Source organism: Anolis sagrei, chromosome 2 (genome assembly GCF_037176765.1).
Source record: "Anolis sagrei isolate rAnoSag1 chromosome 2, rAnoSag1.mat, whole genome shotgun sequence".
Classification (NCBI taxonomy): Eukaryota; Metazoa; Chordata; class Lepidosauria; order Squamata; family Dactyloidae; genus Anolis; species Anolis sagrei.
The window spans coordinates 263,984,355-264,001,533 of NC_090022.1; the positions used below are offsets into that span (position 1 = coordinate 263,984,355).

General features: G+C 38.8%; 2 protein-coding genes across 5 annotated transcripts in view; both read left to right on the plus strand.

The window, feature by feature from the left end:
• Positions 1-13,928, plus strand: part of POLK (DNA polymerase kappa) — a 41,187-nt gene extending 27,259 nt beyond the window's left edge. For all 4 annotated transcript variants that reach the window (XM_067464573.1, XM_060761646.2, XM_060761648.2 and 1 more), the window contains 8 exons: positions 985-1,109; positions 4,496-4,662; positions 5,453-5,485; positions 6,080-6,173; positions 7,243-7,414; positions 8,642-9,505; positions 11,865-11,913; positions 12,019-13,928. In XM_067464573.1, the coding sequence (XP_067320674.1) occupies positions 985-1,109; positions 4,496-4,662; positions 5,453-5,485; positions 6,080-6,173; positions 7,243-7,414; positions 8,642-9,505; positions 11,865-11,913; positions 12,019-12,103 (1,589 nt within the window). In that variant the 3' untranslated portion in view covers positions 12,104-13,928. The remainder of the gene's footprint in view (positions 1-984; positions 1,110-4,495; positions 4,663-5,452; positions 5,486-6,079; positions 6,174-7,242; positions 7,415-8,641; positions 9,506-11,864; positions 11,914-12,018) is intronic.
• A 1,653-nt stretch (positions 13,929-15,581) lies between these two features.
• ANKDD1B (ankyrin repeat and death domain containing 1B) overlaps positions 15,582-17,179 on the plus strand; it is a 41,391-nt gene continuing 39,793 nt past the window's right edge. Inside the window, exon 1 of the mRNA XM_060760812.2 lies at positions 15,582-15,839. Coding sequence (XP_060616795.2) covers positions 15,713-15,839 — 127 coding nt within the window. The 5' untranslated portion in view covers positions 15,582-15,712. The remainder of the gene's footprint in view (positions 15,840-17,179) is intronic.

Consider the following 17,179-nt stretch of genomic DNA (forward strand, 5'->3'; position numbering starts at 1 on the left):
GCAGAGGAAGCGTGGGGCACACTAGTTGGTTTGGCAGGCTAACTGATCTCTAATTCATGCAGTCATTCCTTCAGCAGCACCTAGAATTGTAGCTAGAAACTGATTGGGAACAAAGATGAACATTTAAGTACAGAATGTGTTTCTGGTGACTGGTCTCAGTCAGTAGCCTGGTAGCTGTGTTTTACATTAACTTCTGATTCTGAGCAGCCTTCAAAGGCAGCCCCATATCCAGTGCATTGCAGTGGTCTTACCTAGAGATTACAAGAGTGTAAGTATTTCATTGCAAGAGATGTTGTACCTGGCTGAGCAGCCATAGCTGGGGGAAAGTATACTGTTCCATTTCAGCATCCAATAACAAAGCTAGATCTGTAATAATCCACAAAATATAAAAAATGTAGTTGATTGTTTGCATGATATGTTAAAGAGACTTCTTTATAATTTGCACAATGTTTTTAGAAGGTTGCATTTTGTGTTTTGGTGTCAGTATGTATAGTTTGTTGGAATGTTTTATTTATGTTGGAAGGTTCCATGCATCTGAACTCCAAGAGAAAGACATGATAAAAATCAGATGAATAGGGGCAGCGTTGGTAGTCATTCTATCTTGCAGTATCACTTTAGAATTCACCTGAATTTGATGTTTAAAAGGATTAAAAGTGTTACTGATGGTACCTCTTCAAATATTCAGATTGCCTTAACAGTTGTTCTGTAACTTAATTTACAGAGAATTGTATGATTGGAATGTGCAAAACATTTTTTTTTTTTGCCTTCAAGCACTTGAACATTGTATGAAGTCTTCTACTCTTTCAATACTAGTTTATACACAGGAAGGTTGTATTTAATTCTTTTGAGAATTTTATAAGTTCAGTTTTGGAAATGAGTTCAAGTAAAATAGAAATCATGTGTGCTCATCACACCTTTAACACTAGAACTGAAATAATAGGGAACAGAAATCAGAGGGTATCACTTTGTTTTGTTTTTGTCTAGGCATTGCTCCAAATACTATGTTGGCAAAAATGTGCAGTGATCAAAATAAACCTAATGGCCAATTCAGAATCCCCCCAGACAGAGAACATGTGATGAACTTCATCAAGGATTTACCCATCAGGAAGGTGAGAAGTTGTGAAGTTATTAATTATTCAGAGTTATTAATGTTATTATCATTGGCATCAACTAGGGTTGTGCTGCTGTAAATCATTTGTTCTTGCAGAATAGTTTACATAATTCAATAAATTTCCATTGAAGGACCCTTTTAAAAATTGTGCTGTTTTTGAAAGAGTCCTTGTAGCGGAGACAGTCTCACCTCTCATTTTACCATTTTCCTCATGTACCTGGCTGTAGGAAAAGCCCACTGAGGATCATAGAGGCTATGGTCTTACACCATTCTGAATCACTCTCCCAATCCACCCACCTAACAAGATGATATTGGAAAGATAGGAAGGAGATGAATGAAGATTTTGAAGACCAGAGCCTTTGATGATCCTTGCTCTAATTCCAGCTACACCCTTTTACCATCCTGGCTCAGCTTCCCTTTTCCTGCCCCACCCATATGATCTTGAGAGGGGGGTGCGGAGAAGCCAAGAGAAGATAATTTAGGCTATAGTTCAGTCTTTCCCTCCTAGTATTGTGGTGAACTGGCAAGAAAGGATTATCCTCACTGTCCATATTCTGGTTCATGATGACTCAGATGCTGTGTGCTGGTAACAATTCTCCTCACTTGACTAACCTGCCAGCCACTAGGAAAAGGTGAATATGGACTGGGAGGGAGGCAGGAGTAGTCCTCAAGTCTATTTGAGGACCAGGAGGAAAAAACTGATTGAGGCAAGAGGTTACTTTTCATCTGAGTCTTTGAATGCTTGAGAAATCTTTTTTTTCTGACCCCCCCCCCCCTGCTTAAATGTTTTTTATTTTTGGTGTCTGCATACAAAGACTATCTTATTCTCTTTCTAAGTCTTTATCTCTTAAAAACCTTAATGAGTATTATGGTCTCTAATAGCATTTCTTTTGTTTTTACACATTTACATTAGTAAATGTATACAAAGTGTGTAGGAATGGCACCCGCCCAAAAACTGATCCTGGAAGGCTCCAAAACTCTTCAAACATGGTCTTTTGGTAGCTTTGAGGACTGCGCAAGGCAAGGAGTAAAGTTCTCAGAATTTTGTTAGCAGACTTAGCTTATCTGTAGTTTTGATTCATTCAATGTCTACCTTAAAATTAAGGAAACTGAAAGTGTTACAGTTTTCAAATCTTCTAATCTTATTATCATATGAAAAGTGGTTGTGTTATTGGTTTATGCTTTTTCAAAAACTACTTTGAGGCCTTTCTGATAGCTGGTAATGTCTGAGAAATGAAAAATAAAACCAATGTTGGAGATAGTTGCCTTGGCCTATTTAGGGCACAATCCAAAAGTTTAATAAGGACCAAATAAAGGTTGGAAAGCAGCAACCGACAGCATAGCTTTTTGTATTGGAGAAATTTTACCCCAGTAAATATGAACTAGTAAGAGAGAAGCAGTGCTACCAATCTGACTTCTTTTAGCGCATGGTATAAATCTCCATTTGCTAATATAAGGATTATCACATTTTTCTTTGGTTTTCACCTCTCTGTTACAAAGGGCTTCTCTGTTCTTCTGATTAATGTTAGAATAAATGCTGCCTTTCATACTTTCAGAAGGAATGCTGCCATTGCATCTTTGCCCCAGTAACTTCTGATATAACCTGAGGCCCTTTTGTTGTATCTGGCACATAATGCTGCAGCTGTCCCCATTTTCTCATCTCTGCATCAGATGAATCACAGTATCTGATTAATCTACCTGTAGAAGTGCTTTGCTAAATGCTAGTGTGAACTACTAAAATTACCTGTCATTTTTCAGGATTTACTTCCTTCAACAGTCTCTACATGTTAATGTCAGAGCAGAAAGTGAATGCCTGTTGTTTTATGCACACATGTGGGTAAATTCTCATTGAAGAACCTTTAGGAGCCATGTATCATACAGCCAGCCAACTGCGCACACTGTTACTTTTAATAGACATTTTGAAATGCTGGCAGTTATAATATTCTTTTAAACAAGTCGGTGCTCTGCAAAGTAAATATACACATATATATTGAAATCTTAGGAGCTATCTCTCAACTCCCTGCGGTAATGGAAATGGACTTGTATAGTCATCTCTAACTTCACCTAATTTATTGGAGGTTTTGATGGCACTATTTAACCAAATTACAATAAATTATTTAATCTCTACTCTGTTTTAAGATCAGACTCTCAATCCTTTCCTAGAATGAAGCTAGATTAGATCAGCACACTGAGCCACTTTGATGTCTTGGAATGGAGTTCCGATAATAAAGCCTTTCATTCGTTTTGCTAAGGCATTGGTGTCTTTGCTCCTTAATCAGGAAAATGCATTAACTAACCACTGCAGGCATTATCATTTTTACTACACCTCGCAACATACTTTCCTCCTCTCTTGTCATTTGTGTTTGTTTAGTAGTCTGAAAATTAGCTGCAGCCAAAAGCTTACTTACTCACTTTGCGATGTATTTGATGGTCCTATTATAATATTTAGAGATGTCGGCTGCTTTTGATACAGCTTTCAAGAAGCTTAGAGCCTTTGTGGTCTCCCTTCTTAATGCATTTGAGCACTGATATTGCTCAATACATGAGGACTTTCTGCTGTTGACACTCTGCTGGTGTTGGAACAAAGTAAAATGTGTTAACATTATAAAAGACACATTTCCTTATTTATTTGAAAGTGCATTGTTTATCACATGCAGTTTTAGAATGATTAAACATGAAAAATGTCAGTGCTGAAAATGCAGGAGACTCCAGCTACAGGCCACACTCAGCTATAACTGTTTTAAAGATTTAGTTTAGAAGATAATAGCTAAGTGTACGTTACTGTTTTTAAGTTTGCACAATGTTTTCTATGTTAGAAATTTGTCTATGATGAAGAGTTAGTAGGAAGGGAGACTGTTAAGTATTATTACTACTAGAAGGAATTATTATACCATTGTTTTAATAGAAACACCCTATCTTATAGAGGTATTCTTTTGTTAGTAGAACAGACATCTAACAGAACAAATTCTCAGTTCTTGTGGGTTTTTTCGGGCTATATGGCCATGTTCTAGAGGCATTTCTCCTGACGTTTCGCCTGCATCTATGGCAAGCCTCCTCAGAGGTGAGGTCCCTCAGACCTCACCTCTGAGGAGGCTTGCCATAGATGCAGGCGAAACGTCAGGAGAAATGCCTCTAGAACATGGCCATATAGCCCGAAAAAACCCACAAGAACTGAGTGATTCCGGCCATGAAAGCCTTCGACAATACATAGAACAAATTCGACTTTCATCGGGGTTCCAGGTGGCCTCCAAACCCATTCCAGAAGGTTAAGAGCCTTCCCTTGCAAATACAGGGGCAGACAGGGAAGGATATGTATAGTCCTGTTGCACAAATCGAGTCTTGCTTACCCTCCAGTTTTATTGATACATGTTAACTGCCTTTCAGGTTCCTGGAATAGGAAAAGTAACAGAGAAAATGCTCAAAGCATTGGGAATTGTAACATGCACTGACCTTTACCAGCAGAGGGCACTGATTTCTCTGCTCTTCTCTGAAACATCTTGGCATCATTTCCTGGAAATCTCTCTTGGTTTGGGTTCTACACAATTGGAAAGGTATTTGTGTGTAATTAATTGTATTCATTTTAAATGGTTTGCACTTTTTTATTAGCATGGTAGGCTTTATAGAAGAGGAATGCATGAATTTTCCCTTTGCCAAGTCAACATGTTTCATCAAACCTACTATTTACTCTGACTGCTAGGATCATTCCAGATTCTCAAGCAGAGGCAGTTCCCTCCTTTGTTTCCAATATTTTTTAGTTGTAAATAGACAGCATTTACTTTATATTTAAATGCTATTCATTGAACCAGGTTCAGTAGGTGACCCTTTGTATCTTTGGTCCAATTTACATCTCTGGAAGCCTCCAGGCCTGCAAAGACTGTCATAAATACCACAAAACAACAAAAACAAACAGAAGTTTTGGAAAAAAAACCTAGTGTTTGATATTAAACATTGTGCTGGTGGGCTGTCTAGTGCAACCTAAAAAGGTTCCAAGAAAGGCAATTCACCTCTTTCTCAAGATAGAAGATCAGGCTAGGGAGTTGGGAAGGGTTGAACACTGCAGAAAAACAGCACTTAGTACCTGTTTCCGATTTCACTATGAAAGAGATGTATTCTCTTAAGAGCACAATGCAGCTGAAAACTTATAAAACCTGATGAAACATGAGTTATTGGTGTTCTCTTTTTCTAAAATATGTTCAGTTCAAGTGAATAAATTTTGGGGTTTTTTGGTGTGTGTTTCATGCAATCAGAAATGTTAATATTTTCTTAATTGGGGTATATAATATTGAAATTGGCTCATTATTTTGGTGTACTTTATTTTCATATTTTTCTTTCCATTTGTAGGGATGGCGAAAGAAAAAGTATGAGTACTGAAAGGTATGTACATACACAGACACATGTAAGTTACCTCACCACTTGGATTTTCTGAAGTCCTTTGAAGATTTTCCCTGATGCTAGAAACATCACACAGAACTGGTGCATATGAATCAAATGTGCTTCATTAGAAGCAGCATGAAACTCCCTGTACCAGACAGAATTTCCTACTGCTCTCCAACTGATCTCTTTACTTGGCAGTGGAACAGATCAGAGACAAAATTCCATTAATTTCTTTGGGATCTAAGTGAGACTAAGATCATCTGACACCAGTCTGAAATCTTTATCTGATGCTGGGCTTATTCATTGGTTCGTAAGCATTCCTTTCTACAGCAACGTGCACTACAAACCATATTGTGGGTGTTTATGTTAATATAGCCTATTATTGCTCTCTATTATATCCTGAGAACTTTTACTTCAACATGCTGTAGCAAAATTGACACAGGGTTTTTAAAGGTCAATTTTCTAATATAGTTATTAATATACCAGTGAAATGTTTTAATAGAAAAGTGTTGTTTCCATGTTAATATATGAGAACAAAACACAATAATTGCTGCTGCAGTGGCATGACTATGACTGTTTCCTTTTGGTACCTAGGACATTTAATGAACTAAACACAGAAGAACAATACAGTTTGTGCAAAGAACTGTGTGCTGACCTTGCACAGGATTTAAAAAAGGAAGGACTTAAAGTAAGTAATGTTGTGATTAAAATACAGTATTCCTCGTACTGATTAGCATTCAGGCCTTCTGTGTCCTTTGGCATATTGCTTCTGTGAGAGGTACTTTTTATTTGTTTTCTTCCATGGTAACAGGATTTATTTAGGCAAGAATATATTTAGCCTAAAGTTAAATGTTTCAGACAATCAATTCCCCAAGTAACTGTTGAGTAGCTGTTGCAGTAAAAATTGTTAATTAGCAAAGGAAGCAACAGTAATGGATTGCCTTTGCTCTTATTCTGGCCAAGCGTAAAACGATCAGGCCTTTTAAGGGATATAACATTATTCTTCCTCATCAGCTTCATAATACGATGCAGCCTAAGGCAGGCACTGTAATTTAATAGAAAGTGGTATTCTTGGTGTTTTTTTTTCTAGATCATTTGTAGTGAACTTTAGCTATCTTGGCATTTATGGCAAGAAAAGGAGCGATACATATGAAACATGATTTATTTAGTTATCCTGGTTGATTTGGTTAAAGAGGGCTGGGGGTGGTGTGATTTGAGTGTTGGGCAAGGACTGGGAGAGAAGGGTAGGAATTCTTGTTCAGCCATGGAAACCCATTTGGTCACTTTGGGCAAATTACACTCTCTTGGTTTTAACAAACATCAATGGCTTACCTCTTCTAGAGCAATCTTGGCAAGAAATCCCTAGGATAAGGTTGCCATAACTGGAGCCAACATAAAGGCACCTAACAACAACAGGCTATTTGTTCATTTATTTAGACTTTTTAATTTTAAAATGTGCAATCTTTTAGCACCTTGAAACAAATTGGAATAAAGAATTTTTTAGCTTGCCCTTAGGCTCTTATGTACTAACTGGTCTGTGTCTGCAAAAGCTTATGATAGAAATGTCTTCTTTCCAGTTAATCTCAAAGGAGCTGCTTGGTTCTTTAATGTCTTTTTATGCTATGACAGAATAACAACATTTTTTTTAGTAAAGGTACCTGTGAATAATTCATTACTAAGTGTTAATCTCAGAGTACAGTGATTTTTTTAAAAAGCTATGTAAAATTATGTTTGAAAAGGTTTATTGTTTTTAATAGGCTAGAACTGTGACTTTAAAGTTGAAGAATGTAAACTTTGAAGTGAAGACAAGAGCTACTACAGTCCTGTCTGCAGTTTGTACTGAAGAAGAAATATTTGCTGTTGCTAAAGACTTGCTTGGATCAGAAATGGAAAATGTGGCTCCACAGCCATTACGGCTACGATTGATGGGTAAATATTTTATCAATTGAATTGCTATTGCTTTGTTATAATCAATTTTTACTTATTTTTTAAAAAATCTAGATTTTGAAAGCACCCTGTGTTTTGAAAATCTATGGACATCAATATTGTCATAATACAAATGGCTAGAATGATGATTTTTTAAAATATACCAGAAGAACATGGTATTTTGAATTGCAAACAATCTTTCTTAAATATTGCCACACATTTTAAAATATGTTGTCTCTAAATGTCAGTTTTAAAAAAAACTAAGTATAAGATACATAGCTATGTACAATTGTATGGAATTTGTGGTGGCAGATATATTCAAATGCTGTTAGGTTTTAAAAGCGGTGGAATTCATAATGCATGCAAACTTTGTTAGTCACACTGAAGTTGTGCTGGAATCATTCTGAAAAACCTGTAATGACTAGCATGCATTCCATTCGTTTCAGTGGAAATTAAGGGCAAGTTCTGGATTAATCCCGGTCATTAGAATAGCATCTAGATCTTAGGGTTTCATATCATTTTTATTCAAATGACCTACAGTGAGCTCTTGATAGCCACAGGGACTTGATTTTGGTATGCATGGATCTTATGCAGATGAAAAACATCTACATGCTGAAGTCCGTACCGCATTAAATGTGGTATAGGGCAATGAAAGCTAAGTTGCCATGCACACTGCTAGATGTATATTCCTTGGGGTTCCTTGAGCATCCCAGCTGCCTGCTTCTGTGTTTGAGGCACAAAGCAGAAGCAGGTGGCTGACAGGCTCCCCAGAGGTGAAGGAGCCCCAAGAAAGGACAGGGTAGCCAGGACTTGCTGCTGCCTCCAGAACTGCCTACTGCCATTTTAATAGGTATTTATACGCCTCTCCTCATGTTTAGTCTCTCTGCAAGCCAGAGAAACTGCAAACACAAGCCAAAGCTTATAAATTCCTAGCAATATTATAGCAAGCAGCAGTAGAGGCAACCACAAGCTCTACCATTGCCCACTTCTGCCTTGTGAAGGAACCCCACTCGCTTGAAGGCAGAAGCCTCCTTCACAGTGTTGTGTCCAATTGAAATCACAATGGGTTAAATAATAGATAAATCATAAATAACTCTGACCCACTGAATGTTCATGTAGTTCTGATTGCAGCTCTGTCCTAATAAATGTTTTACCTAAATTTTTGTTGCTTTTGATTTATTTTTTGTTTTGTTCATTTTCAACTTTATGTAACCTGTTTGTCATCTTCAGGTGTACGAGTATCTGGTTTTTTAAATGAAGAAGAAAAGAAATATCAACAAAAGAGCATTGTTAATTTCTTAGAGCCAGGAAAACCAACCAGCACTTCCAAACTCTTTTCAAGAAAATCTGCTGAGGAAACCTTTCCAAAAGCACCTGATAGAGAAAGTTTTTTCAATAAAAAACGATCTACAAGATTAGAAGCGGAGCAGGCAGTTTCTTTAAATGAGCCTTTAGACCAGCAGAATCTTCAGGACATGGCACCAGTGACATCGTCTGTAGATCAAACGGAGTACAATGAACTCAAGTTCTTTGTTTGTCCCGTTTGCTTTGAAGAACATCAAGATAGTACTTTGGAGGCATTTAATAGGCATATTGACAAATGTCTCAGTGGGACAGTTGAAAAAGATTGTACTAAAAATATGAATAACAAATCATGGGACAATACAAGTGATCTGCCTTTGGATAGGAAGAAGAAAGACTGTGAAAAAGATAATACTAGCAACCAGTTGAGTGAAGTACAATCTAATGTAGGTGATTGTGCTGCCAATGGTAATATGGACATTTTTCCTATGGTGCACAATAATGGACATGATAATGAGAGTGGATGTGCCGTTTCTAGTGACTGTGTATTTGGTATGCATGCAAAGCAGGATTTTACTTCTGAAGTCTCATCAGTGGAATATTTTGAAGAGCCCTATTGTACAGATAACAAGTTGCCATGTTTTTCTGACATGAGTGAAAACAATATTTTAGTTTGTCCAGTCTGCAACTTAGAACAAAAAACAAAGGACCTTGCAGTGTTTAATAGACATGTAGATGTCTGTTTAAACAAAGGTATTATCAAGCAGTTGACAGAAAAGCCAAAAAATACTGGTAAGTATTTTGTTTGCCAGACATTAATATTTTGGGTTGAGGTTTGTTTGTTTTGTTCTGTTTTGAAGATAAGCTTGGAAACAGTTTAACAGTTCAATTTCTTAGACGTCTTTATAAATAAGATGGCAATTTCACATTTTGCGAAGAAATAGTTTAATTTTTTTCTTGAGAAAAGAATAAAAGCTACTTTGTCAACTTTGGTGAGTGAGGATATCTTTTTAATATGAAATAAAAAGTCTTTGCTTTGCTTTGACTAGATTATGTGAAATTTCTTCCTACCGCTAATAAATCAATACTCATAAGCTAGCAAGTCAGCTGTACTTATCCCAGTAATCCTTTAAAAGCCCAGTGATATCATATCCACATCACCCACTAAATTTGGGGTTGTGCTACATTGGCTTACCAGGATTTCCAATGCATCTCATATTTATTCCCTTGTTATTAAATCAAATACTAATATATCCTGAAGAGTACAAGCACAACTCTAGAATGTTCATATGTTGTGAATTATTGATAACATATGAAAATTAATCTCGGAGGCTGCTTTAGGCAGAGAACCGAATAACTTTAATAACATCAAGGATTTCTGAAGATAATATTATATATTAATGTCTTCAGAAATTCTTGATTTTATAGAAGCATAGAGTTTGAAGGCATTCCCAGCATATGACCGCACAGCCTCTGCTTAAAAACCTCCAGAGAAGGAGACTCCCCTGTGGTCCAAAGCAGCATATTCCACTGCTGAAAAGCTCTTGCCCTCAGGAAGTTCTTCCTAATGTTTAAGTGGAATAATTTTTCCTGCAATTTGAAGCCACATGCTCCATATGCAAGTCTCTAAGGCAGTAAAAAACAAGATTGCCTCCTCTTCAGTGGGAAATCCTTTTCAATATTTAAACATGGCTAATGTCCCCTCTCAGACTTCTGTTCTCCAAGCTAACACCAAGCTCCCTCAGCTATTCCTTGTAAGGCTTGGTTTCCAAACCTTGGATCATTTTGGTTGACTTTCTCTGGACATGTTCCAGCTTGTCAATATCCTTCTTTTCTCTAAACATATTTTTTTCTAAATTATGGAAGTACAGGTAGTCCCCAAGTTACGAACAAGATATGTTCTGTAGGTTTTGTCTTAAGTTGAATTTGTAAATTGGGACGGGCACATTTTTTAAGTATAACTCCAGACATATGTCGCTTGTTGTGGAAACAAGGATTGGTGATAAAGTTTCAGTTGAGACATCTTTGCCCCGTGAAAATTCTTCTAGGAGTGAATTTCTCTTCCAGGGGTTAGATTAACTATGATTCGTTTGTAAGATGTTTGTAACTCAAAGACTGCCTGTAGATCAGTGCTAGTGAAAGAAATACCTGGCTGAATATAGCTTATTTTTGTATGTATAGCTTATACTTTAATTATTAATGGTGGGTCTTACACATAATAGAGGTTTCTATTAACAAAGTATAGAATTTCTTTTAAAAAGTTACCAAAACAATTGCAGTGAACAATTTTAAGGTTTGAGAGTTCTGCAGTGTTCATACTGGCCAGCTGTATCATCAACATTCAGTTATGGAAGGTGGCAAACTAGAAGATTGGGCAGGTACAAAGATGTCTTCACTGACAGCCTCCCAAAACTGGAAAATAATTTAAAATGAGGCAGCCCTACACCCTCCAGGGCAGAAAGATCTGTCATTGCTTCTGCTCTGGAGTAAAGGCATGCCATAATTAGTTAGGGAGAATAGTTAGTTACATATATTCAGCCAGTCTTCCTTCCCGGATGTGTTATTTAGGATTTGCTTGAGACTCGGAGTAATAGTTCTGTGCTACCTTTTTGCCCTCTTACCGCAGCAGCATTAATAGCTAAACTGATTGTAGTAGCTCAGTTGAATTGATCTCATTGGAGCTGTGCTCCAAGGAGGAAGGGATATCTGAAGTGTTCTCTTTTCGTCCACAAAGTGGCAACAGAATTCAAACTGTTTCTGCATCCTTTCTCAAAGTGACAAGTAATTTCAAGTAAGGGTGGGACATATGTTGCCTTCCAGATGTTGGACTGTGACTTCCATCATCCTAGTAAGCCTAGCTAATGGTGGGGGACAATGGGCATAGCAGTCTAGCAGGAATTGGGGAAGGGGCACATGTGTCCCACTCCTGATATGAAGGAGGGAGTTGAACTGGAGAGTGGTTAGAAATGTCATAGTGACGACATTGGGGTGATGGATAATGATAAGGGGGGCAATGCAGAAGTGAATGGAGAAACAGAAAAAAATTAACCTACAATGTTTTGTGAGTTGATACTATATGTAATGATATATTATTCTCCTATAATAAATTCTAGTTTTCACTTAAAACATTGGATCTTTCCCCATTTTCCAGGCACCTTGGACAGAGAACATAATACAGCTTCTACAATAGGAGCAAAACGGTAAGCTGTAAAAGCAATATTTTTTGAGTTTTTAGAACGGATCGGTATCAGTTATACTGTTAATCCAGATGCTTAATTGAATTAGTGTTTTTTTTCCCATTTCAGATCTGGAAAAGCGCTTCACCAATCAACATCCAAAAAAGCCAAATCAGCCAATTCCAAGTGCACAATAGAAACATTTTTTAAATGAATGCTATATATTATAAGGAAGACATTTTGATCAATGTTATAGCACTGCAAAACATACTGATGAAGCTATTTTCATTGTGTATATATTTTATATATGATTTTGCACTTATCAAAGGGACATTTTACGCTCAAATAGTTGCCTTGCAGTAACTTGATATTTTGAATAATGAAGATGTACTTATGCGAAAAATGAATGAATTGAAGGATGAAAATGCATTGAATGAAGTCAGCAGCTCTCAATGTATTTTGTTTGTGAGAGTTGGTATTTTTATTATTCGTGGCTATGCTTAAAAAAGTGAAATGATTGCCTTTTCATTTGATAATGAACAGATGCACTTCATGAATTGGATATTGTCAATGTGAGCTTTTTATGATCTGGAAAGTCACCTACTGTGCTGTATAAAAATTACTGCAGGAAGTTATGGTACTTTGTAGTCAAAATACACTAAGCATGATAAACACATTTGTGAGCCTTATCTACATACAACTACAAACACGCATGCACCTACAGATACACTTTAATATAAACAAGACATGCTTTCCATTTATAACTTTTCAAAATTTCACATACTACACAGATAAATTAATGTAAAGCACAAAGAAATTTTATGCTATTTTTGTAGCTCAAATGTAGGCAAGCTGATACAAATTTAGTTTTAGTCTCTTTCATATGAACTGAATACAGCTTTTAAAAAAATATCCTTAATGCCCTGTAAGACCTTGCCAACATTTACAAGGAAAGACCCGTGTTTTAGCATATGCATCTTTTATAATATATGGCTTTGCAGAAAACTATTTTCAGTACAATTGTCAAAAAGTACTTTGCCTTCCCAGGATGGCTGGCCATGTTAAGGAAGCAATTTTCTTATCCAGATTCTTCCGGCTGCAGTAAGACTATTCTGGTGTAAACAGATTGAGTGTAAGAAAATTAGGTTAGGAAATTGTATAATGAAATAAATCCTGTCGGTGTGCTGCCTTTTAAAATTATTATTATTATTACGTTATTACTTCAGATAAATTTCAAAATGGTCAGAATAAGAGGCACTCTTTATATGAAGGTATTTCACCACCATGTTTTAAAGTATTTGCATTTCTAAATATTAATATATTTTGTTCTTTACATGAATTATGTATTTTGAAATAAATTAATTTTATTTGTGATGTAATATCCAAAACATTTTTATCAATAGCTTTATTTCCATCAATGTGAACCTCAGTGTAATGCAAACTAATAAGAAGCTTTGAAAAATATTTGAACATTATTAAAAGTGCACTTCAATTATTAATTTTTGTGGTAAAAGCTGCTTTTTATCTTTCCTTGCTCCACCTGATCAATCTGTGCTGTATTCTCAAGAGCTCAGTCTTGTGGAACAGGTTTTCGCTATGGTAGTGAAATTGCTCTGAAATCATTATTTGGCCATTCTTCCTCCACTTTGTCATAAAGTCCTCTTTATTTCAAAGAATATCAGGAGTAAATGGGGGGGGGGGGGTATTTTGGCATTTGGAAATGTAACCAACTTATTTCAGTGGATGTTGCCAATGACTACAGCACACTTCTGTTTTTGTAAAATCCCAGGCCAATCACACAGGCCCACCCTAAAAACCAACTTGGCATGTTTATAGCCTAGTTGTTTTGCCAGATAAGCACAGGTGAAATGGAGTTGCATGCAGGTGAGGAGGCAGGCAGAGAAAAGATAAAGCATTCCAGTCTCTGCAGCACACAGAACAGAAACCAAGCAGGAAAAAGTGGGATACAGCAGTATTATGTATATTTATGTCTTGCTTTTTCTCTGGGACAGCTGAATAAATTCCTAAAACCCTGAAAACTGGCTGTAGAGCTCTATCCCGAATGGCATTATGAAATTTTACCTCTGGTTTCTACATCATAGATTCTTCACATTCTCATCCACATTTACTTTCATATTAAGTCATCATTTTCAGTGTTTGTTTAGCAGGTGTAAAATTAGCACAAAGACTGATAACTTTTGAATCTTCAACCTCTAACTCATTTTCACAGCAGTCCTCCATTGCAGTTTGGGACTGTGCAGATTGAGGAAGGAAATCATTTGGGGAAACAGAATTGGTAGCTGTGTGGAGAAATATCCACTGACGGCGAAAATGTAATGAAGCTTGATCATCCCTTATTTGAAATACTGAAATCCTCCCAAATCCAGTGTTGCTCACATAGGCGAGTTAGGATCTGTCTAAGGCAGTCGTTCCCAACCTGTGGTCTGTGGACGAAAATATGGTCCACGGTCTCACCATTACTACACCATTGCTTCGAAACCACGTGGCAACAGAAGTGACTGGTCTTGCAAAACCCTCTTATAGTGCCGAGGCAACGAGGATGTCAGGATGGGAGAGGCTGACTACCCACGAAAGATTACTACAACCACATCAGCTCTAGATTATTAAATATGGTTTTCTGTGGGTGAGCAGATGGCAACTACTGGATGGCGTATGTTCTGTATCAGAAGCTAGAGCTAATGTGGTTTATCCAATGCAATTTTCTGAATTGACACCCCAAATAACCAAACCGAATCTAAAGTTGACAAAAAACTGATTTGTAACCCTTTTAGTACTAATGTTGGAGAGTGGTCTCTGGTCAAAGTGGTCCCTGGTCAAAGCATTCCCTGGTCAAAGTGATCCCTGGTCAAGTGGTCCCTGATCAAAATGTTCCCTGGTCAAAGTGGTCCCTGTTCAAGTGGTTCCTGGTCAAAGCATTCCCTGGACAAGCGTTCCCTGGTCAAGTGGTTCCTGGTCAAAGCGTTCCCTGGTCAAAGTGGTCCCTGGTCAAAAAAAGGTTGGGAACTACTGATTAAGGTGTTGACTGAATTAATGCAGTTTAACACCACTGTAACTGCTATTGTTCAACCCAGTAGACTCTTGGAAGTTGTAGTTTTACAAAACCTTTAGTCGCCTCTGCCAAAGAGTGCGGCACCTCATCAAATTACACATCCTAGGATTCTTTAGCACTGACTAAACCAGGGCAGTGAAAGCTGTGTCAAACCATTAATTCTAAAGTGTAGATTGCCTTTGAAGTAGCAACACCTTTGGTTTCTGGTGGGTCCATGGACAACAGACAGTTTCATGCACAAAACCATAAATATTGTGCGTAACATTATCTTCAGCTGATATTATGGGCCCAAAGTCACAAAGGGGTTCAATATCAATGACTGCTTTATCTGAAAGTACAATAACATAGCATCCTATACACTAGGCATGGGCCAACTTGGGCCCTCCAGGTGTTTTGGACTTCAACTCCCACCATTTCTAACAGCCTCAGGCCCCTTCCTTTTCCCCCTCAGCCGCTTAAGCGGCTGAGGGGGAAAAGGAAGGGGCCTGAGGCTGTTAGAAATGGTGGGAGTTGAAGTCCAAAGCACCTGGAGGGCCCAGGTTGGCCCATGCCTGGTACACACCTTGCTATTCTCCCAGGTGCCACAAGGCTCTCCTGAATGAAGGTGGAGGAGGCCCTTCCCAAACAAAGGCTGGGGCACCTGCTGCTGCTGCTCCTGCTCCTGGGCAGGGAGTCGCCGGGCAAGGAGGGAGGAAAGGAGGAAGGGAGCGACGCCTGTCCTTCGGGGCTGGCCTTTGCTTGCCCCTCGGCGCCATGGAGGCGACCTGGAGCCGCGCCGTCAAGAGCCTGACGGGTTTGATAGGGAATTTGAACCCCATTCCCGACGAAAGCGACAGCGCAAGAGCCGCAGCGGCGGAAGAGGCAGCCAACGCGGAGATCCGTGAGTTTTCCTGCCCAGAAGGAGAAGGGAGGGACCAGCAGGAAGCCCAAAAGCAGCCTCTTTGGGAGAGAACCCTCCTCCTGCTCTCTGGTCCTTTTGGTTCCCCTCTGACGTTGGGTTCTTTTGGGGAAACCCCTCTCTCTGGCTCCTCTTTTTTTAGGGGAGGGCGGGACTCTTTTGGGAGATCCCCCCCCCCTTGCCTTTGGTTGTTTTGGAGGGGACCCAACCCAGACCCTGGTTCTTTTGGGGAGTCCCTTCTGCCCATGTCTGTCTCAAAAAGGGTCCCTCTCCCCTTTGGCGGCTTTGAACCCATGTCGCGCTCTGGTCACAAGTTGAGAAGATAAACTTTGGGTTTTGTTTCAACCCTTACACATGCCAGACAAGTCACACTGTCTCAGCCCAGAAGGCGGCAATGGCACAAGCCCCTCTGAACAAATCTTACTTCACATTGATAACTGCAGCTCACAGCATTCTGATCCTCACTATGGACTGTTTGGGCCAAGATTGGTGTGAATTGCACTTTGTCAACACAGCTTTGCACAGTTCCCTTGGGTCTAAAACTGTGGTTCTCAGCCTGTGGGTCCCCAGGTGTTTTGGCTTACAACTCCCAGAAATCCCAGCCAGTTTATCAACTGGTAGGATTTCTGGGAGTTGAAGGCCAAAACATCTGGAGATCCACAGGTTGAAAACCACTGCTCTAAAACCTGAAAAGTAGAAAGCAGAGGAGAGGGTGAACCCTGGCACCATGGTGATTGGGAAGCAAGAAGGAAGTCAAGCAAGTACATAAGGATACCCTCTTCAGCAGTGTTTCTCAACCTGGGGGTCAGGACCCCTGGGGGGTTGCAAGGGGGTGTTGGGGGGTCACCAAAGACCGTCAGAAAACACAGTACTTTCTGCTGGTCATGGGGGTTCTGTATAGGAAATTTGGCCCAATTCTATCATTGGTGGAGTTCAGAATGCTCTTTGATTGTAGGTGAACTATAAATCCCAGCAACTACAACTCCCAAACATCAAGTCTATTTCCCCCAAACTCTGCCAGTGTTCACATTTGGGCATATGGAGTATCTGTGCGAAGTTTGGTCCAGATCCATCATAGTTTGAGTCCACGGTGCTCTCTGGTTGTAGATGAACTACAACTCCGAAACTCAAGGTCAACACCCACCAAAGTAAGAGTTAATTAAATCAATTTAATATTTGCTTCTCACAGACTTAGCATGGGGATTTGGCTCATGAGTATACCAGTTTTTTGGGGGGTGGGGTTCAGAATGCTCTTTGATTGTAGGTTAACTATAAATCCCAGCAACTACAACTCCCAAGTGACAAAATCAACCCCCCCCCCC